General features: G+C 37.5%; 1 protein-coding gene across 1 annotated transcript in view; it reads right to left on the bottom strand.

The window, feature by feature from the left end:
* The window catches only part of Pkhd1 (PKHD1 ciliary IPT domain containing fibrocystin/polyductin), a 419,145-nt gene that overhangs the window by 10,931 nt on the left and 384,519 nt on the right, over window positions 1-23,695 (bottom strand). The window contains exons 61-64 of the mRNA XM_075978902.1: window positions 16,584-16,719; window positions 15,111-15,198; window positions 9,348-9,455; window positions 4,316-4,474 (exon numbers count right to left, since the gene is read on the bottom strand). Of these exons, the coding sequence (XP_075835017.1) occupies window positions 4,316-4,474; window positions 9,348-9,455; window positions 15,111-15,198; window positions 16,584-16,719 (491 nt within the window). The remainder of the gene's footprint in view (window positions 1-4,315; window positions 4,475-9,347; window positions 9,456-15,110; window positions 15,199-16,583; window positions 16,720-23,695) is intronic.

Below are 23,695 nucleotides of genomic sequence, written 5' to 3'. Positions count from 1 at the left end.
CAAGGAAGTCAGGACTGTGAGGGGGTGCATCCACCCACTGAGACGGTGTGACTGATCTAATGGGAGCTCACCAAGGCCAGCTGGACTGGGACTGAACGAGCATGTGATCAAACAAGAATTTTTGGTTATGTAATGTAAGTAATTTTTGTAATGTACATACATTTTGTAATGTATGTAATTTTTGGTTATGGTTAATGTAAGATGTAAGAATTAGTTAATAAGAAGCCTGAGCTATCAGGCCAACCAGGTTATGATTAATGTAGATTTTTGTGTGTTTCTTTGGGACTGAATGGCTGTGGGACTGGGTGGGACAGGAACCTCTGTCAACACATACTGGCTGATAAATGAGGCCTCCATCCTTAGACCACTAAAAACATGCACTTCAAAGGAACTGTACGACTTGATCCCCCACTTCCAGTCCTATTCTCTTTCTGTCCCAGATGTGAACACTCATTTCCTCATATGCTCCCATCATGATGGGCTCTATCAGCAGCCCTGACCACAGTGCACATTAACAGGACTTCCTCACTGCATACTTAATATTCAAAACTATGAGATAAACAAACCTTTCCTGTTTTAAAGGAGCTGTTTCAAGAATGTCATTGTGGTAACCTGAAACTGACCAACATAGCAGCAAAACAAGGAAATCAACATTGGTACATTCACATAATACAAGCAGATATGTACTTTGGGCTCAAAAAAGAAAATAAGATCCTCCACCTATCCCTGACTGAAAGGACACTTTGATGTCTTCATTCATCAGATAAATGTAAACATTAAAATACATCTATGGCCTGGCAAGTTGGCTCAGGATAAAACATTCGCCACTTAAGTGTGAGGATGTGAATTTTGATGTCCAGAGTCCACAAAAGCAGGACATGTAATCGCATATATGGAATGTCTACACTCCTACATTAAGATATGAGTTGGAAACAGGAGACTTTCAGGAAGGCAACAGGTCAGATGGCTCAGCAGACCCAGTGGCCAGCAATAAGACATCCTGTCTCAGACAAGGTGGAAAGTGAAGACGTACATAGGAGGTTCTAGGATTTCCACATGTTCCCCATGGGTGGTCTACCCTGTCACTTCCACATACAAATATGCATGTGTGAATACGCATGAACACACACACATACATGCATGCACAAATAAAAATGCAATACAAAATGCATAGAAAGAATTCTCTAAAGGAAACAGAACTGCATGGTTGAACTTCAGGCTGAACTAGCTGATGTTGTACAAAACACAATTTTTACTCAAATAATTAGAAAGAATCACCAGGAAACAAATTCTGCATACTTTAGAAGTTAGAAGATTTATAAATCAATTGTGATTTGCTATTATATCAGTTGTCAGTGTGAAAATTCAAAGTGCACTGGAAACTTAGTGTTCTGGGAAATGCATCAATAGCTAGGAATTTTATAGATTTAGAATCCATTTATAATATTTATATCATTTTAAATCTTGTGTATGTTTGTTTATCTGTATGTGGCTATGTACAGGTGTATAAAGAGACCAAAGACATTGGATCCCTTCGAGCTAGAGTTACAGGCAATTTCTAGTTGCCTGCTGTAGGTGCTGAGAAACAAACTTGAGTCCTTTGCAAGAAAAGTGTGTGCTCTAAGCTTCTGAATAATCTCTCCAGCTCCACAATTTCAAATTCTTCATGATTCATGATGATATTAACAAAAATTCTTTCTAATTTGTGAATAAAATTTGTCAACATTTAAAAGCCTGCCTGAATTACTAAAATGATATTCATGGGGTCACGGCATAATATTTCAAACTCATGCATGGGTAAAAGCCATTTAAAGTATAAGATAAGAATATTTTATAAAGAATAAACAGCAAAGGAGACTACTATCTTTCATGTAATAAAACACAAAAGGTACTTTAAAATGGACATCAAAAGACACAAAAAACTCACTTTGTCAAGTTTAGATATGTGATAAAAGTATATCTAAAGCCCCAAAGTCGACTGATTCTTATTCTTTGTCTGTGTGAGGCTGGTTGTCATCATCAAGTTCAGCATAAATATGCCCATCATTCCATTAACACTGCAGCGGCTGGAGAGTCTAATTAGGAAGCCACTAGAGGGGCTTAGAAGAATGCAACAGTTTTCACTATGTTTTGAACACTCAGTATTTTAAAGACAAAGGTTAATTACATTTATAAGCAATACATGCTTGTGTAAATTAATTGGTAACATTTAAATACTCTGTTCTAACTTCTTACATGGAAATACTGATGGATAGAGCACATACAGAAAGAAAACTGCTTAGCTTCTCAGTAATTAATCACAATCCAATGAGACAAAGCAGAATTAAAAACTAAATGTATCATTAAGTCGGAGAATTATGTTCTCCTAGAATGTTGAGAAAGAGCACATCTCTTATTCTAAGAAATTAATGATTGTTAATTTTAGGTTCAAAAAGCACAAAATGCATATTATATAAGGAAGCACTTTAGATTAACGACTGTAATCTTCACTAAAGGTCCTTTCAAGCATTTCATAATTTTCAAACATGTCTATAACCTCCTAGAAACATAAAATGTACTACAGAGAAATGTATCCACAGATATTTACAGGTTTAATGAACAGAAAGGGACTAGGATGGACAACTTATATACTGATAACTGTAGGTAGAAGCTACTTCTAGAACTGAGTGATAAGATTCACAAGGCTTAGTGAATGGCTTGCGAGTGGCTAGTGGAATTAGGTATTAAATTTAGAGTGAGAATTATACAACCTACTTCACAGGATCACATGACATAAAAGAACATAATAATCTACGTTAAAACCAGAAAATATCATATATAAATATATACGCTCAGCATATATTCCACAAACACACATGCATACATAGCTACAAGATCACACATACACATGGAAACATACACAAACATACACATACATACACAAACACACATCCTCACTTATATACATATGTACACACATACATACTCAAAACATGCTCACATACACAAATACACACATAGACACATAAATACACACAACTGTAGATAGAACTAACTGCAGGCTTAAACACTAAACAAAATAAAAACAGCAGTTCAACACATTACAGGCAATACAGTTCAGAACCCCTTTGGGACTGTACTCCCTTTTAGAGGATGAAGATTTTGCTAGTAGCTAATCTAGTCCTGGACACCAGGATAGAGAGACAGGGTCTCAGACTGAATGCTGTCAGATATGATATTTATCAATTAATGCTGGCCTTCTCTCAAATAGCCCTTGAAAGATCAAACACAGTGGCCATTCTAGTAATAAGGCCTGGCTACATCCCATGGGGTTCCTGTATTTGAATCTTTTCCTGTCGCCTTTACTTATCGTTAAACTTTTTAGGTAATCTCTGCTTAAGGTTGAGGTTTCATGCTGGCGGCTTACATCACTACTGTTTTTCCGGGATACTCAGAGGTACACAGTGTGAGGTTTGGGTGTCAGGAAGAGATTTTTCAATAACTTATCTGCCTTTCTTGCCTTAACAGGAGAAGAATGATAAGAAGCTGCACCCAAGACTCCCCTCCGAGTGTGTATTAACTTACAAGCATGACATTCTGCTTCTGGGGAAATGATCGAGGAGGTACATGGTTTTTGTATCTTCTCACCCACACTGACTTTCCTCCTTCCAGAGAATTTGCCTCTGTGTTTTTCTTCTTTGACTCTCGCAGCTATGTACCCAACACAGTCGGAAGGCTATGTACCGAAGTGTGACCTTGGACATCTGATGCTTTGTCTCCACCTCAGGAATGTGAGAACTGGGGTTTTAGATGTGACACACTGTGCCCAGTAGTATGAGGTTCTCAGAATCAAACTCAGGGTTTCCTTCACGCTAGGCCACCATTGTATGTTGCAAGCTGCATTCCTAACCCAGCTCTTTAACATGTCTCTGATAGTGTCACTTGCAAAGATGAGGTGGTGCAGCCAAGCCACATGGTTTTTATGTGGTGTGTGATAATACACAAGTTACTTACCCTTACTGGATATCACTCTTCAATACCTAGATTGTAGGAATAATAATCACTACCTCTGCCAATAAGTTGTTTAAGGAATTAATAAACTTATTGACCTAACGCACATAGAACCTGATCAATAAATGTAATAACTTAATATAATTGTTAATATTAAAGATCAGGCAGTGCCCATCTTTATTGTATTAATTGAAACAGTAGATTACATGTAGTTGTATAAATCACAAAATGACATAAAATTTCTTTTGAAGACAGATAAATCATTAATATGTTATACATGATTATTTCAGACATTTTCATCAATCCCCTCCTCTGAACTACATACTTCTATTTTTGTTTTTCCGGAACCAGCAGCATATGAGACAGCTCAGAGCCAGCCATGACACCACTGAGCACAGGGACAAGGCCAGGATGATAGTGGATCTCTCTTTGTGGGCCACTGGTAAGACAGCAAAGGTCTTGGATCGAGCTGTAAAATTAGCACCTGTTTGGGAACGAAAAAAAGTTTCAATAACACATTAAGATATCAATATATAGCACAGAGCAGGCATTTGAAAAGTATCTCTTTAAAGTTATTAAGCTGATGAATCAATGATAAATCTAACTTTCATGTTCTAGAAGAAGTCTAAGATGATAATAAAAAGTCATAACTTTTCAGTTCTGTCCTATCGTGATGAGAAACCCTACCGAGTCCTTAATTTGATGCTCAGACCTATTTTCTCTGTCACTGCAAAATTATAACTTCATTCACTCTGATGGCCTAGTTAGGAGAAAACATGTTCTTTGCTCCAGAAAGGGTGGAATGGGTAGAACTACTCACTTTGATAGTAGTCACATCACAAATAAATAAAAATTAAATAATTGCAATCTGGAATCTTCCTACAGCTCACAACTCTCCATCTCAAAGCACACAAAGAGTGTAGAGAGTACTTTAGAAGATTTTTTTTCTTTTTTATGTGTATGTGTCTGTGTGTGTTTGTGCACTTGTGTGTAAGTGCTAACAGAAGCCAAGAATAGGACACTAGATCTCCTGGAACTGGAATTGCTGGCATTTGTAAGTTGTCTGACGTGGGTGATGGGAACAAACTCGGGTGTTCTTCATGAGCAGCAAGTGGTCTTATTGGCTGAGCCATTTATCTATCCCAGATGGGATGGTTTTACATAGAGCCAAACAAATAAATGAATTTAAAATTTGAAGTTTGTTGGATTTGCTTACAGTGTTCTTCACACCAGATCACATGATCTGTACATATGGTGCTAACAGTCCCAAAGTTAAGAACATTGCAATCAGGTACTGGTGATCAGCTGTAGGTACTACTTCTGTGGCTGTAGGTGATAGGGCAAGGCGAGGTACTACTTAGAGAAAGAGAGAGAGAGAGAGAGAGAGAGAGAGAGAGAGAGAGAGAGAGAGAATTACTTAAAACCACATTTTTTTCAGTAGATTAAAAAAATGTGCTTCTCATCTCATTATTGTGTATAAAAAAAGACACAAGAGAATTTGTTTAGGAACATTCAAAAATTTTAGATGCAATGTTTGTAATAGTTTTATTCATAACTGACCAAACTCAGTCAAATGTCCTTTCAAAAGGAGAAGAAATAAACAAAATGGTTGATCCATGGAATCAACTCTCTTCTCACTCAACCCAAAAAAGAAAGTGATGAAGTGATGGTTTTGCAGAAGATGGTAAATAACCTCCAAAACTAAATTTAATATCAAATGCAATGTACTGAAGAAGCATGATGTCTACAGGGCAGACTCTGTATGATTCCATTTATACAACATTCTAGAAAGGACCATACTTTGGATACAGAACACATTGGTGAGCAGGAGGCTGAGCTGTCTGCACTAGCAGGGCAGAACTTCCTGGAGGAATAATGAAAATTATCTGTATCATGATTGTTTTGCTGCTTACAGTAATCTATACAAGTATTTCAAGTCATAAAAATCCAGAAACAACTCATTTAACCACAAGTAAATTTGAAAAATAACATTTAAAACAAACTTGTCTATAGTCTCAGAAGTTGCATGCCTTTATTATTAAGATAATTACACGAGAGGACATTAATCAGAATTTACCACATAGCATGCTTTATATTTATGTTTTATCATATTCAACTACTCTAAATATTAAAAAAGAAAAATCAGGATGATAATTTGCTTGTGATTGTGAGTTATAGCTGGCCTTTTTCTCATATAGGTAATTCAAAACAAACCTCTAACTTATTAAAAAAAACCCAAATTGTTATTTTCTCTACTCAAAGACACAGCATACATTTTTCCCCTGTAGTTTTCATGTGTGTGCCTGACAATTTGTTTGGAAGCCACAGTTAGATGTTGGATGTCTTGACTCTGGGATGACTCACCTCAGGGCTCCGAGAGCTGCTGTAATAACATCAGGTACAGTGGCTCTCTTGTACAAGCCCATAGCTTAGGTCTGAGCTGAGCTCATCTTGTTCATTCTCAAATACGTTCTTGGTGTGAGCATCTGCATAAGGCCAATTACCCCAGAAATGGAGGAATGGATTTTACTAGCTGCTCAAGGAAGTCAGCCAAAATTCTTAATTCTCTTATCCATTTTTATTAATGATAGTGACACTAATTGTCCTGCTCATATTTAAGATATGTAGGAGCTAGTAAATGACTCAATATATGCATATAACAAATATTTATAAAATGTCAGAATGCAATACACTCCAGAAAAATAACATAAATGAATATGATCACAGAAAGCATTCCGAAGGGGAAAAAAATGGTCCAGAAGAAACTTCAAAGGAGTAGCACATACATAAACAAAAGCAGGAGAAGACAGCAGTTTAGGTAAAAATACTGAAAGCCAGGGAACTTTTCACAGGCATTAAATGTCAGTCAAGACACTCTAACTAGCATTCTGACTGTAATGGATTGTAATAAAGGGAAGATTCTAGGCGGATAAGTGATGTGAGTCACAGGGATACAGATTAATCTGTTAGATATGTAAAACACCATCATCACCACAGCAACAATGGCTGAGAAGTCCATTTCATTGAAATTCCAACTGGAATCTGAGAGAGAACAGAAGTCCATGGTGGAAACACCTGGCTTTCATGTATTTTTTATTAATTATTTTTTTCATTTATTTTACATTCTGACCACAGTTCCCTTCCCTATTTTCCCCTTCCCTTCCTTCCCATTTCCCTCATCCACTCCTCCTCTGTCTCCATTCAGAAAGGGGCAGGCCTCTAATGGGCATCAATAAAGCATGGCATATCAAGTTGAGTAAGAAACAAGCTCTCTGTATCAAGGCTGGGTGAGGCAACCCAGCATGAGAAATATGTTCCCAAAAGCCAGCTCAAGCACAAAGGACAATTCCTGATCCTAATGTTAGGAGTCCCACATACAGACCAAGCTACACAACTGTCACACACATGCAGAGGGCCTAGGTCAGTTCTCATGTAGGCTCTCTAGCTATAGATAAAGGAATCTACAAAGTAGACCCCAGCTAAGACCCTAGCAATAGTGGAGAGGGTGCCCTTCTCTCATAATCAGGTTTGTGACTACCCTAATTATCATCAGAGTGCCTTTATTCTGTAACTAATAGAAGAAGATACAGAGATCCACAGCCTTCAGATATTTTTAACATTTATAATATTAAAAGTAATCCCAATATACTCACTTTTCCATCAGCAAATACTTCTTTGTACTAGATAGTTCCATAACCTGGGGATATATCACTCAAATATATTTACCTAAACAGAATACTGTTTCTCAGAAACTCAATTTCTAGTAGGGAACCTAGCCCACATACTATAGACAAACAAGAGCAATGTATGCAAAGTACAATGGACAGGGCCATGAAGAAAACCAAAGTAAGGAGGGTAGACGACAGAACCATGAGCAGCAGGGTGTCAGGAGTGGGTATCACAGACTGAGTTGTCCTAACTGGACTCTCTGAAGATAAAACTTTTGAAGGGAGACTTGCTAAGTGAATCATGTGGACTTAAGGAAAATCTTCATATAAAATGCTAATTACAAGCAAAATTTCTTTAGATTAAGTGAGGTATGGTAAGGAAAAAGATCCTGGCCCTTGTGATTCACCAAAGAACTTTATGGCTAAAAATAGTAACAAGAATTGTCATGACCCATACCGTGGTGACAGATGTTGAAGGGCCAGGTGGAACATCAACACCGCTAGCCTCTACCGATCACCATTTAATAAATAGTATCTCAGGAAGACATAAAATTTGGATTCATTAGTGCATAGGAAGGACTCAAGAGGATCCCATACAGACACACTAGATTTCTTTAATTTCTCAGCTCCCCAGGGACGCTACTTCTAAACTAAAATGATCCTAAGACTGACACCTGTTTCAAAGACTCATGGTCCCATACGATCAACATGATGTCAGTAGTGATTAAAGAAGCAGAGTATCCAATTATTTGCTTTTCTTCCTTTTTTTGTCTTTTTAAGCTTCTATTTTAATTTAAATCTTATAAAAATCTCTTTATGCAGAGCTTTGTCTCACAGACCTAGCTTTGACAATTATTTAATAATAGCAGTATCTGGGTTTATCAAGTACATGCTAATGTTTATCATTTCATGGTTTTTTGGTTTGTTATTTTGGAGAAGATCGGTACATTACAAATGATTTTTGTCTGATAAAAATATAAAAAAAATATCTGTGAACATTATCTCAACGATTATGTCTTTCTTTCTCTATCTCCACTAACAATTGCTTCTCTGGATATCTCTACATGATATTTTAAATCAAAGATTTTCTAGACTGCCATTGCTATTGTCTTGGTTTCTTCCCTAATGAATTAAACTACTTATAGTCAAGTGTTCATTATATATTTCCATCCGAGACACATTAGATATATTTGAAGAGAGACATTTTCAAATGCCTTCTAAAGGGTTACTGGATCATTTTACAGTTTACCTATGCCTTCTATGAGTGCTTTCAGTTTCTGGAATGTCAACAGGTCTTGTTTCCATTTTCCATGTAGAAAGGATGAGGGAAACAGGACCCAAATTTGGGTCCACGATATTCAACAGCCCAACTGTCTCATGAATTTCTAATGAGTGCAAGTCACAAAGAAGAAAGAAAAAGAGAAAAAGGGAGAAAAGGGGAAAAAGAAGGAGATGTGACATAAATGTCAGCCCCTACAGGAAAATATACATTGAGGGTATTTTTCATTAGTACCCCTTGAACCCTAATTTTTGAAGGAGGTATTACTTATACTTGATGGTTTGGCCAAGTCAACGTCTTCTCTAAACTGTGATTGCTTCTTATTCACGAAAGGGGCCATTCCAGTCACAAAGGAGAAGGGCTGCTTTTTCAGAAAACACAGATTTAATAGAACACAGGCCTGAAATTACCTGGAGGGGAGGAAACAGTGAAAACAAAGCGCCAGTTGGACCCAGAGATCAAGACGGCCAATCTGGAGAAGCTCACATAGCCATCCTGTGTTTCTGCCTGGGTGCACCCTATAAACAAATAAAAAACTGAGGTGACAGTTACCAAAACGAGGACAATATCTTTAAGTCTTTTCTTGAGTCAGGGAATTGAATAATAAAGAAAAAATATTTCAAAAGTATTTGAAAAGATCATACTATCTATCCATTTCTTCTTAGACAAACACTGGAACCAAATAATTCAAAACAAAATTTATTGAAACCATAATATTCAAAACACTGTTCTTTAAAAATAGCTGTGTACAGTCTATATAAAAACACTATGCAATATGTTATAATAAGCATTCTTAAGTTAATTACATAATTTATGGTAAAATCGTAGCCCCAAATATACCTTATTATAAGTTTATATTCCTAACTACAACTATGCATTTGACTACTTTCTTGATACATTTCTATCATGTGGTTGGGTTTATACGTTAGTGGTAGACTGCCTGTCTAGCATATGAAACATGATGAATTCAAACTGTAGAATCATCAAGAAATAAATTCTGTTATTTGTTTATGGCAGTGGTTCTCAACATGCGAGTTGTGACCCACACAAAGGTCACATATCAGATATCCTGCATATCAGCTATTTATATTATGATTCATAACAGTAGCAAAATAATGGTTAAGAAGTAGCAAAGAAATAATTTTGTGTTTGGAGGTCACCAGAACATGAAGAACTGTATTAAAAGGTTGCAGCATTAGGAAAGTTGAGAACCACTAGTTCATGGGTTCTATCTCTCTATTTAGGGAATCTGCATTAATGCAATTGTAGGGTTAAGCTAGTACATCAAGATGACAACAGCTTGTTATCAAATCATGAATGGAAGAGTACACTGCTTTAGCAAGATGTATTGCATGGGACTTGCTTTCTCTGAATTAAAAGAAAAGGTTTAAAAGAAGAGATGCAAAGCTTATGGTTTCTAATAAAGTATTCATACATGAAGTTAAAGTGGGCAACGTAACTCCAGCTCACATCCCTATACCATAAACTGCCTTACGTCTACTACACCTAAATTACTTTTCAAGTGAATAGCTGTTACACGTCTCACTGAGAATGCCACCATGGTGGACAAAGAGTTAAAAGAGTGATCTTAAAGTTTCTGAATTTGTTTGTGATGTCTAAGGCTGAAAAGAATCATAAAGATTTAGTATATCTTTATGTTAGTGTTACCATTTTTCAATTCAATTGCTCAGTCCTTTTTATGAAAACAATGTCTTTCCTCATCAGTTTTGCAGAGCTAACTAAAAGTTTCTTTACACAAACCATATTTTCTTTCATCGCTACAGAGTCCCAAAATAAATAAAATGCCTAGAAAAATGAAAATAAATAAGCCAAGACTCAAATAAATGATAGGCGCCTAAGATAAATGTACTTCATACTCTTTAAAACCTATATGCATCAAAATTATGGTCAATAAACTCTTGCAAACAATGAGCTGCCGAGTACAGATGTTCAACATGAAATCGTTTGCTGCAGTTTTTCCTTTGACAAACGTCCTTATTGTTCCCATCTTTGGAAGAATGCAAATCAGCATTTAATCGAAATGTGTCCGTCGAGCACTGTGGGTTTGCCTCGTAGAACAGCCGCCAAACTGCCTAATGGAAAGTGCTTTAGCTCCAAATGGGTTTGCTTTTGCGTTAAATACCAGCTTGCCTTACAGATCTCCACGAAGATTCATATATATATATATATATATATATATATATATATATATATATATATGATATTTTCAGATTTGAAGCATATGTGCCCCAAAGTGGAAACACTTGCTGCCAAGTACAGTACATTACTCCAGGGTCCATCATAGCTTTGAAATGGCTATTATAAAATATACAAGTGTGTTGACAGGCCCCCTGATCAAGCTGGTATTAACAAGGTACTGACTGAGGGACCTCGGGATGAAGTACGGAGGCAGGCTGAAAAGAGCACTGAAATTGGGTTATATAGCTTCCGAGAAATCACACCTAGGTTTGTTTCTGCAGAGTATATGGTTTCTAAAATCCTTTCATACCCAAGCATCTTTCATCACCAACTCACTACTTGTAATATATGCTAGCCAACTGATATGTCAATAATACTGGGAAAATATCTTTAAATGTGTAGATTATTTTTCTGCAATTGTGATTCATTTGAGTTTCAGAGGATCCAGGGAGACCCATTAAATTGATTGCCTTTGTATATGAAACCACTGTTCTGCATTGATGACATATTTTTCATTGAGTAGGGACAAGAACAGAAATCAAAGACCATGAAATGCAGAATAAAAGACTTAGGATTACACAGAGAGAATATTTCGATGGGTTGCTGTTTTTTCCTCTGAGTAAGTTAGTAAATCCATTCAAAATTGTTTAACTTCCATTCTTTATGAAGTTAAGGAGAAATATTTCAATAATAGGAAATAAAGGTCTGTGAGCATTATAAAAACACAAAAGTATATAATTTTCATCTTGTTTCATCACACATAAAAAAATGAATATTTCTATCAACTTTCTATTGGATATCCTGAAACAGGCCATAGTAGTAATATCAATCCAAGTAGACTAGTTGGATTGACATGTCTTATTATTTAGTAAAACAAAACAACAAACTTATTCCTGCTTCATTTACATTTCATAACCACAATATTATTTTAAGATAGTTAGTGAAGTCATCCTTAGGATAAATGAAAGTACATAAAAGAAGGGTGATTCAGAAGAATTTTTAGAAAAGCACAAAGCGTAGAGTCTAAAGAATGGATAGTACTGGAAAACTTGTCGAGTATGACCAAGATAGTGAGTAAACACAAGATACAAAGTATAAGTGGAGTATTGCCTTTGTATATGAACCCACTGTTCTGCATTGATGACATTTTTCATTGAGTATGAAAAGGGAATGAAGCATTAGTAAGAGAACAACAAATGAATACAGAATGAAATATAAGTGAAAACTAGATATGAGTAATTTCTAGAGGATGTAGAGGCAGATAAGTTCCACCAATCATGTACTATGTGTGGTTATCTTTTGTAGATGATACTAAATATGAAAAAAAGCCTGGATATCTTTATTTCTGATTAGAAACTGATTTTGCTGTATACCTTAAGTACTACCTATACTGAAATACCAACAATAACATGGCATTGAGCAATGGACAATACAGCAGCATCCAAACAGGAATTAGCACAACTCTGCCTTAATACAGGCTTGAATGTTTTAATTTTGCATTTCCTAGCCCTGAATTGCTTATTAACTTGATTCCTCCAATACGTGGTTTGTTCTAGAAAAATGGCACAAGGCATCTTTGAACTTTTTCCTGATATTTTAAATCTTAGTTTCAGACTGTATTATTTAGATAAAAAATGACCCAGAGCAAAATCTGTGATGTCAATATGCATGTCAACTCTATCAAAGAGAAAAGGGTGAGAGGAAACTGTACATCTAACCTGTCTATGAGTAGATTTTCACCAAATGCATGTGTATATGAGCAGTTATGACAATGTACAACATAGCACTTTATGGGATCATTGAGAATTAGCCATCAGGGAAGAATTTCCTGATTGTTTTAAGATTTATTTCTCTATTTCACCCAATCAAACTATGTAGTGTAGCTGTAAGATCTTAATATTTGCTTATGTTGAGTAATGAAGAGCATTAACAACTGCCTGTGCTCTTTTGGAAACCTCTGCTGCACAGAAACTGTTATCAATGGTATGCAATCCTAGACACTCATGCTACACTATTTACCTTCCAAACAAGATGCAGTTACCGCTGCAATAGTGGCATGACTATAAAAAGGATAACCAACCACTTTATAAATGGATTTTAGATCTGTTACACATGTGGGAATTTATGCCTGGTCTAAACCTGATCAAAAGCCTATGGTCATGAAGGTCATAGGCACTATGGGGAAACTTACTATTGCTCTTTGCTAAAAGTTTGTGTTATCAAACAGCCTTATAAATATTTCTAATTATACTCATAGATTGAGCTGTTCTTATCTTTGTTCAGAGAAGCTTTCTTTTTTCAATGAGCAGGACTAAATGAAGATTCTTAAGTAAGCAGAGTAGTGAGAATTAGTGACCATAAGTACTCATCCCCCAGTGAGACATCTGCATTAAATCCTCACCAAGGCTAAGGGAACGTTATGAAAGAGGTAGCAAAAGAAGGTCATAACTGGAAGATGGAGAGGAATATTGGAAATGCTCTCTTCCTGATATGACCTAGAACCACATTCATGAATTCACAGATGCCTGCACAAGACCAAGCAGCTTGGATGGGTAAGGGGCTCACAAGTACCTTCCTTTGGCTGAGGAGTTGTTGGTAGTTGATCACTACTAGAGGAGGCCCTGTGATTTTTCTTTGGAGGTGTGGTCACTTGTAATGTCCTATGGAAGACCACATACTCACACACATAAAGGTAGAATGATCTAGATGCAGTGGGATAGAAAATAAAGAGGACATGGGGATGTTTATTGGGATCCTCCGAATGGAAGTTGGAATGGAGAATATAGTAGGTAGAAGTGATCATAGCACACTGTATACATATAAGGAATTTTCAAAGAAGAAGCTTAAAAAATAAGAATAAAGACGTTTTAAAGTGTAAATACACCATAGTAACTTAAAATTGACTACAATTCATTGCTACAGAAAATCATGTCATATATGTTTACTCTCCTTGGTTCATGAACAAATGCAAAATTTGGGGAGTTCCTGAAGAATACATAATCTCAGTTCTCTTTTTCCAACAACAAAACTCTTCATATTAAATAAAATATCTATATACATATATAATATAGATATACATTAAAATTAAAATATAATTAAGCCCCAAGGACATTAGATGGAGCTAGCATTGCTGACAGGATGGAACAAGACAGTAAGAGTGGGCATGAAAACAACAGAGACAAAACTTCACTATGAAGATTTGCCCTGGGTCAGATGTCTTTATTCTTCCTGCCATTGAGAGTATGTATTTCAGTTTCCCTAATGGGAGCCATGGGTACCAGGCAAATGAATCCCTGGGCAAATCTGTTACCCTTTATCAAAAAGTATGTGTCAGAGGAGCACCGAGTACTGTAGTGAACCTCGAACTTAGACACAGCCAAAAAGTGAGGCTGTAAATATTTATTGCTAGGTTAGTCTTCCTTTTCAGACACATTTGGCACTGTTGACAGAGATGGAAAAGAGCTCAGAGAACTCTTTGAGTATGCTATGTTTGCTATGAATTTCGAATGGGGCTGTAATTTGGATAGTGTTAGAGAATGTTCCCTGAGTGTTCATGTGCTGAAACTTAACATCCCTTAACATTACTTGGGGGTGGTAACTATGGGATCGCTGTGCATATTCTGTCAAGTTTTCCTAATTGTAATAGTTTTAACATAGAAAATTATATGAAACACATATTCAATAGAAGTTGAGGAAGGAAATGAGATTTAAAATTGATGAGTTCATCAAAAGACAAACATACATAAATATATATGTGTATATACATTTCATCTTCCTTGCACGCAAAACCCTGTGGCACTCTGTAAACAAAATGATCACCAGGCCCTTAAGATTCTGTAGTGATGAACCAAATAACCTCCTTTACTCTATAGAATAGCTAGTTTCAGGGCTTTTGTTATAAGCAAACAATGAAGACAATATGAATCTTCATTCCTCAAAGTCGTAACAAAGACTTGAAAGTTGCTGGAACCTACCTTTTAGCATTGAATCTGAAGCCCCTTCCAGGGAAGCTGAAATAATCCAAGGCTCTGAAGGGAGACCCAAAGACTCCACTCTTTGGTTCTGGCAATAAAACAAGAAGGAGGAAAAAAAGGTGGACTTAGAATATCATTTTCTGAAGTTCTTTTTAAAAAAAGGGGAGTGTTCAAACATAAATGTCACAAAGCACACATATACTTTGGGGAAGGAATAAAATGCTAAATATGCTCCTTCTCATGTTCACATCAAAATTAACTTATTGAAAATAGACCATGGAGACTATGCTGTGTAAATTTAAAGCAGTGCAGGGAAGAGGACAAGGACATCACAGGTATCCTAAGGAGGCTGGTAAGAAGAAAATGTAGGAGAAGATGGCAGGCTAGGGAGATCCCTCGTGGCAGAGCAATTGCCTTGCTTAGGCACATCTCTGGGCTCAACCTTCCATACACTCAGAATGAAATAAAATAAAATAGAATAGAACCAAGGCTATGGAGTCTAAAAGTGAGAGTTCAGGAAACACAGGAATGACTGACTTCAAGAATGAGCATTGGGGAGGAAAAGCATCACAGGTATGTGTTTGCTTCTGATAAATCTTGAACCTTCATAGTAAATGTGAGAAAACACTGTGTGATGTGCAAAAGATGACCAACATCAAGCTTGCATCTGCACAGCACCTTCATCCCTATGTTCTAGTCTTTTTGCCAGAGAAGAATGGTGCCTTATGCAGTCGTCATCAGAGAGGCTTCCTCTGGCAGCAGATGGGAGAGGGTGGAGAGATGCACAGCCAAATATTATATATATATAGAGAGAGTCTATGTTGGAGGTCTTATCAGGTCCCTCCCCTTGAAGATTCGGGAACTCCATAGATGATGGGAGGAAAGACTGTAGGAATCAGATAGCATGGAAAACACTAGAAGAACAAAGACCGACAAATCAACAAGGCAGAGCTCACATGGCCTCACAGAGACTGAAACAGCAAGCAAGGGGCCTGCACTGGTCTGCACCATGTCTTCTGCGTTTATGTTAAGATTGTTAACTTGGTGATTTTGTGGGACCCCTAACAGTCCCACAAATCTTTAATCCTTTGCGTGCTCTGGAGGCCCCTCCCCACATTGGGTTGCCTTGTCCAGTCTCAATATGGGACTTTTCCATGTTTTATTGTATCCTGTTTTGTCCTATTTGGCTGTTGTCTCTTGGAGGTCTTTTCTTTAGAGGGAACAGAGTGGGAGTGGGTTTGGGGGAGAGGGCAGATAGTAGGAAGATGGGGAAGTGGAGGGAGGGGAAGCTGGAGACAGTATGCATGGTATAAGACAAGAATCTATTTTCAATTAAAATAAAAAGAATGACCAAAGTAGTGAGAATTTCTACACTTTGCCAATTTCTCACGGCAGTCGCTCTGTAAATGAAGATGAGGGATGTTTGAATATAAAGTATGTGCTGTGGAAAGACGGTCAGATCTGAGATGTTACCTTCTCATCCAGGAAGATGAGCTGTGGCTGAACCGGCAAATCTACTCCCACTTCCCCATCTGAAGGCTGCACCAGAATGGAAAGTATAGAGGGCCGGGTATATATGCGGTTCCCAGTTCTTAAGTGACTTGCATTTCTAGAAAATACAAGGATGAAAGGAATCAATCAATACACTCATAGGATTACAAAGATAGCTTCAGTAGCTATTTTCCATAGACGAGTTTGACTGGTGAGAATATTTGCAGTTGCCTGTATTTTTACAAACACATAAATATGCCACGTAGTGAATAATTCCATTTTTATACATAAATTATGTATCTGATATTTTATGGATTATCCATGCTTTAAAATGTGGGTAAAGCAATGGGAAAGTAAAATTTATTAACTTACAATTTTCATCAATATATATTAAGTTAGGCTCCCAAAAAAACTCAGTAAAAAATATGATGACCCTGAAATCTTTATAAGGCAAGGGCATGTATGTTTGGTCATAAGTGGCTGAACCAGCTTTCCTGGAATATCCCCTGATTTGTACTGTGCTGCAATGTCTGTGACCCAAATACTTTCCCACCATGGCTGAATCCAAAATACCAAGATGCCACGAACAAAGCCGGGTGGTGGTGGCGGATGCCTTTAATCCCAGCACTCGGGAGGCAGAGGCAGGCGGATCTCTGTGAGTTCGAGGCCAGCCTGGTCTACAAGAGCTAGTTCCAGGACAGGAACCAAAAAGCTACAGAGAAACCCTGTCTCGAAAATCAAAAAAATAAATAAATAAATAAATAAAAGGAAAGAAAGAAAGGAAGGAAGGAAGGAAGGAAGGAAGAAAGAAAGAAAGAAAGAAAGAAAGAAAGAAAGAAAGAAAGAAAAAACAAGATGCCACAAACAAACCTGGGAAGAGATGGCCCCAACATCAGAACACTGACATTTTTCATTTATACTCTCCAAGGGTACTTTCACTAACTAGGTCCCATACCTACACATTAATTCTAGATTTTAGAGTCATATAGTCCAATAATGATGATAGTATGTGCTAAGTGACAGTGTACCATATACTATCAGCTTTTCCTGTACAAACTCATTATGTCTTTAAAAAGACGTTGTCAGTTAGATGCTTTTAGTAGGGTTTGAGGAGTGAGGGGCTAAAAAAGAATGACGTAGCACAAGACTTGTAAATCATAACTATTTTTGCCGCTTATCTATACCACCAGTGAAGTATACTGCATCTCACCTTGCCCAAACATGCTAATCACCGATGAGACGTAGCATAAAATAACCACATAACTTATGATACCTGGAAGCAACTTTGTTTCAGTGTCTGGTGTGCTGACAGGTGGAGCTTATGAGAACATGGAAAACTTATTATTTCTTTTAACTTATGGATTCCTCATTGTAGACATGCATCATCTATTTCCCAAGCAAATGGAGATCTATAGATCAAATACTATACATTCTGCTCCAACATACAGTGTCATCTGATGAGCGGCATGTAGAACAGTTAGCTCTGGCCTAATAAAGTTTTTATTGTATTTTAAGCCATAGCCCCAATTAAATATTTGTGAGCGATTTATGCAATTTTTTGTCTTTTACTCTTCCCTCGTGAGGGTAAGAAAGGATAAAGTATTGTTTACTTCTCAGAGGCCATGGATGGCAGTTCGAGGAGGACATTAGTCCTGAAATCTTGAATAACAGAGGAATGATTACAATGGGTAAAACCATCTTAAGTTTCTATAGGAAGCAATTTCCTGTGCCCTCTGAACCACAGAAAGGTACAGAAGCATGTGGTCCTAGGAACTTGGTTTTTCCACTTAGCTAAGGTCTTGGCTACTGAAACCTCTCTCTAGAAGATCTGTGTCTGACCCTAGTGTATTCGTTTGATTAGTCTGAATAGCTAAGGTTCCTTCCTTTGGTTTTTTTTTTTTTTTTGGTTTTGTTTTTTTAAAGAAACAGTGTATATTAGTGTTGGGTATTTTTTTAACTATATACTTTTGCTGGGTACAGCTCTTGGAAACATTTAACATTGTTGCTAGATCTCTAATAACCTCATCCTTAAATGCTTCCTGATAAGAAATGGGTACAGACAAACATACTGGGTTAAGGAAACTGAGAAACCCATTAAAGATTCTGACACAAGTAAATTGGTATCTGGAGACCCGAGGTTGGTCTGAAGGCTTCAGAAAGGCCTGTCCCTGACACACTTTAAAGTTTATTGTGAGCAAACACCTCTTATTAAATGTAAACAGCATCTCACTGGAGGTCAGAGACTCGCCGCTGCAGCATATCCCAAGGTAATACCACTTTAAGCTCCACATAAACTCTTAAGCAGTTTCTATCCTAAAACCTGACCGTAGGTGGTACAGTTTTTTACGATATGTTATAATAGTGCAATAAATCTGTTAGCTTAAAATCGAATCTCCGTGGCCTTTTAGAGAAATCATCATTAAATGCAGGGTCCTGTTAATGATGCCATTGAAGTGAAATTGTTTAATCTGCTAAGGGGGTGAAAGGTCACCAAATGAATTTTTTATAATACATCAACTTGACACGCAATAGGGAAAACTGTAATAGATAAAAGCAAAGGAAAAGGGCACTGTCTTCTTCTGATAGGTCAATAGCAGCCAAGAGAGTCACTCATCCACTTTCCTTTCATGACGGGGCTCCTTTTGCATTTAATATGGACACCCAATTAATACCTCAGTACCACAGACAACCTCATTTTAGGTGACTTATAGCAATTTCTCCCCCTTCCCTGAAATGAACGTGATCACAATATATCATAGCATTGTGCGAATTAACGTTAATTGATTCAAGTTACCAAGCAATGATGGGCCGCTTATATAATCTAGGCGTTATTGGGTGCTAGAAGGGATGAAGGGAAGATTAGATTCCAGTGTCCGTTGCTGTGACGACGGGAGTCACCTGACACCTTGTTAGACAGTTGTAAGGTTCTATTGCTGGCCCCAGTGGGGTCGTCAGTAAACTGGAGTGATGTCCAAACATCATTACACGCTGCTCCAATATTAAAGCAAAGGGATTAACAACTTATTGCAAGCAACCTGGATTTGTCATTGTGCTGTCGTTATCCAATTTCCAACCGCTAATGTGACTGTAGCCTGCAGGCAGAAGGACCTACAGCCAAACTTTAAAAAATGGGGGAGGAACGTTCCCTCCATCTCCTCCAGTTTCAACTGCTATTTAGGAGCTGGCAATACCCAGTCAAGTATGTGAAACATATTTTTCCTTGTGATGCTTAAGTGCTGGCTGAAGGAGGAAGAGCGTGACAATGCAGAAACTTCCTAGCCCAGAGACCACCACCACCACCACCGTTCTACCCAACACGTGCTTCTAAATCTGGCACACATGGCATGTTTACATCCTGGAAGATGAGACAATGGCAAACATAGAAAATAGAAATGAGCAAATCCTAGTGGAGCACACGGTTTTTTTAACAGGACCGCCTGTGGTGGCTGAGGGTGGCGCAGGGGGTTTTGGGTACTTCACCCATCCAAGGTCGTTAACTGGGTTTCCACTAAACAAAACAAAAAGAAATCCCCCTGTTTTCATTAGCTTTCCAAGTTATGCAGAAGAATGAAAATAAGAAGATTCTATACAAATGTTCAAATTTTTCTGTTTACATGGAGGTATTTTAGTGGTAAAGGGGAAACAACCTGGTCAGTTGTCCTCATCAACTTAGACCATGAAACCCAATACAGACAAATTCAACAGAACCGCCATACATGGAAAGCCCATGCGTGCATCAGCATTGCCAGGACATAAATTTCAACTTCACTAATAGTAGCTGTAAAAGTTTGGCTAGAAGGAAACAAAAACCTCTCAACACCTTCTTAGCAGAAGAGATTAATACAAAGTGGTGAAAATTGTGGGCATGGAGATCTTTGTGTTCACAGGTAGGCACTAGGGGAACCTGGAGTATTAATCACACAGGGCTGTTCCTTCAAGGGAAGGGATGCTTTGCCTGTTATCTACCCAGAAGGCCGGGAAATGTATGTACTTTGCTCTATCTGTGGGGATAGAGACTCTCCTAGTGTCAGATTGTCCCCAGACCCTTACTGTAAATTTGTTTTCCTCCATAGTAAGTCTATACAACCTGTCTTTATGGGCTTCACAAAGAGGTTTCATGTATTTACTTCTGATCCATCTTCAGCTTACTTTGTTCCTCAAAAAGATATAGGCATACCTAGTTGTGCACGTGGGTTTGTGTTAATTATCACCAGAGTAAGTTTTCACCAAATTGGTTTAATTATCTACTTCAAATTCTCTAGGTTTTCAATAGTGATATAATAAAATATTTTAATATTCATATATATATATATATATATATATATATTGTTTACACTGGTGTAATATGTTGGCCATGATAGCTGTTCAGATAATATTTGGGAATAAAAATTGCTGAAATATGAATTTTCATTAGGTATCTTATTTATCTATACACTCACTATATGTTTCTGCACATTTTAATGCACCTTTAAAATAGTTTGGACTAATTTTTGGAACAGGAATCTATTGTGCATGAGGACAGAAACCTGAAAGATGCAGGGATGTTATAGCATTAACAGAGAGAGATAACAACTTATTCCCAAGGAAAAGCACAGAATAGCATACAAGCTCCAAAACAGCAATCAAGGATGCATTGCTCTCAAACCATTTAGTATAAAAAGAGTAGACCTTAAAGCCATTAGTGCAGACATAGGTCTCTGAAATGCATGGTAATCCCACTGATGACCATGGTGAATCATCAATAACAGTGAGACTGTGAGTTGGGAATGAATTGTGAATGTCCTGCTATGTCCTATTTAATAAGGCTATGTATTCAACTTTAACTGAAATTTTGTATTTCTTTCCTTTCTTTGTAGTCCAGGATGATCTCATATTCATTAAGTACACAAGCATCACCATGAACTTCTGATCTTCACCCTACTCCACACAAGTGATTTTACTGTAACTGTGTGTTCGTATGCAGAGTGAGGTGGCAACGGGCATCAAACTCAAAGATTAAAGCACAGTAAGCAAACACTCAACCAACTGAACTGTAGTGTCTGACCATTGGTGCTATGGATCTGAACTCTGGTCTCCATGCTTACAGGGTAAGTCATTTACTCACTGAGCCATCCCCATAGTTCCTTAAGTCAGCTTTGGTATTTTGACACCTAAACTTCTGTAAGGGAGATAACCAGAACCAATTTTATTATTTACTGATACTGTATGTATGTATGTATGTATGTGTGTGTGTGTTTGTATGTGTGTATGTACCAGATTATATATGCCCTGGCTCAAAACATGAAGTAGTGGGCAATCTAGGAAGACATCTCAGTCTGATATCAATATGCACAGGTACCTATGAGTCTGTGCATTCATAGTCTAGTATGAGAATGAGTGAGTAAAGAGACTGGAGAGAAAAGAGAAAGAAATGCCAGGCCTTCAGGAGTGAAGATCAAGCTTCCAGAGAAAGGACGGCAGGCAGCAGTACATGTTCTGTTGGGACTTCTGAATACAACACATGGAAACAAGATCCCAGCAGCGAACTTCTACCTTAAAGAGGGAATGTGGAATATGTGTTCCTCTCATCCCACCAAAATCTCCACTGAAACTACCTAAAGCATAAAACTGGGTAAGGCAGTGTGGAAAAAAAGAAAGGAATAAAGAAAAGAGGCAAATGGACAGCAAAATGACTGCATATGTCAACAATAGTTTGAGAAATGAACAGCAAGTTCGTGCAACTGTCCTAAGCAGGCAGAGGAAGTTAAAATCCAAATTTCCTGACAGGAGTTAAGGGAGAAATTGACTGCATACCCAAAAAGTAGACAGCAACTTCATTTCACCTCACAGTCTAAAGTGCTAGTTTCTTGAAAATAAGTAGTGATCGTCTGGTAATATATGTTTCCAAGATAGCTTCATTTGTTGAAATTCCCGCAACCCCTGTATATACCAGAAGGGAACTTCCAAAGGACTTCGTTCGTGGTTCTCCACTGAAAGGAGCTCATGCACAGACTCATCTCTGGTGTCTCAAGGTCAATTTATTAGTGTGTCAATGACTCTCGGAGTTCAGTAAAGATCTTAATTGATATTGGTAAGAGCTGAAAGACACCAAGCTGGCCTTGGGGCCTGTGTCTGGATGGCTCCAAGGCTTTTTAACATACTGTGCAATGTTCAGTGACAAAGGGAATATTGGTAGGATTTGTCAGTTCTATGCATGCTGATTCTCACTCAGCAGACATTTCCATCAGGTACGGTTTTCTTTATTTTCCCATGATTTATAGTTTTTGCCATACATTTGGAAAATCTCTCTTAAGATACCAGGTAAACAAAGATGGGGAAACATAACCAATTTCAGTGGAAAGTCCAAACCGTATTATTCATGCTTCATGGTTTTTTATTAGATCAGAAAACTCTGAGTCAGGAGTGAAGATGACATGTTATGTCTGATGGTGAGTGGTAGAAGTGACCTTTGTGCTGAAGCCATCTCGTGTCTACAGGATAGGATGATTTGCCCCACAAACATGTGCTACATTCTCTATTTGCTCCCCGTTCACTCTGCAGGGGTCCCCTGATGGACCTTCACTAGTTCTACTCATTGCCTTCTCGTATACTAAAAGATGAGTACACATTGCAACATTCAATATTTTGGAACAGTGAACAAAATAAAGCAACAGGTTAAGCTTTGATCTCTAGGTATACATATAAGTTTATAAGAACTCAGTGAAGCCTAAATGAAACTACATTAAGAGAAAAAAATGAAGCAAAACCAAAACACACTGGCGCCGTTGATACCCATATGACCATACAGAATGTAGGAGTAACACTAGGCAGCGTGGCAGACAGATAAGATAAGTGGTTAAAAGCACGTATTGCTCTTGAAGAGGACCCGGGTTTGGGTTCTTGTACCTCCCTGGTGACTCACAACCACATGAAACCCTAGTTCCAGAGGATCTAATTCCCTCTTCTTACTTCGACAAGTACCTGACATACATGTGGTATACATACATACATACAGGAAAGCACTTGTACCCATAAAATAACACAATCTAAAAATAATAGTATCAGTAATTGGTTAAAATTTTGTGCTTGGCAAAAATACTGTTCTATATTACAAA

Source organism: Microtus pennsylvanicus, chromosome 7 (assembly GCF_037038515.1).
Source record: "Microtus pennsylvanicus isolate mMicPen1 chromosome 7, mMicPen1.hap1, whole genome shotgun sequence".
Taxonomy (NCBI): Eukaryota; Metazoa; Chordata; class Mammalia; order Rodentia; family Cricetidae; genus Microtus; species Microtus pennsylvanicus.
Note: the sequence above shows the minus strand (reverse complement) of the source record. Positions and strands in the feature narration are given on the sequence as shown.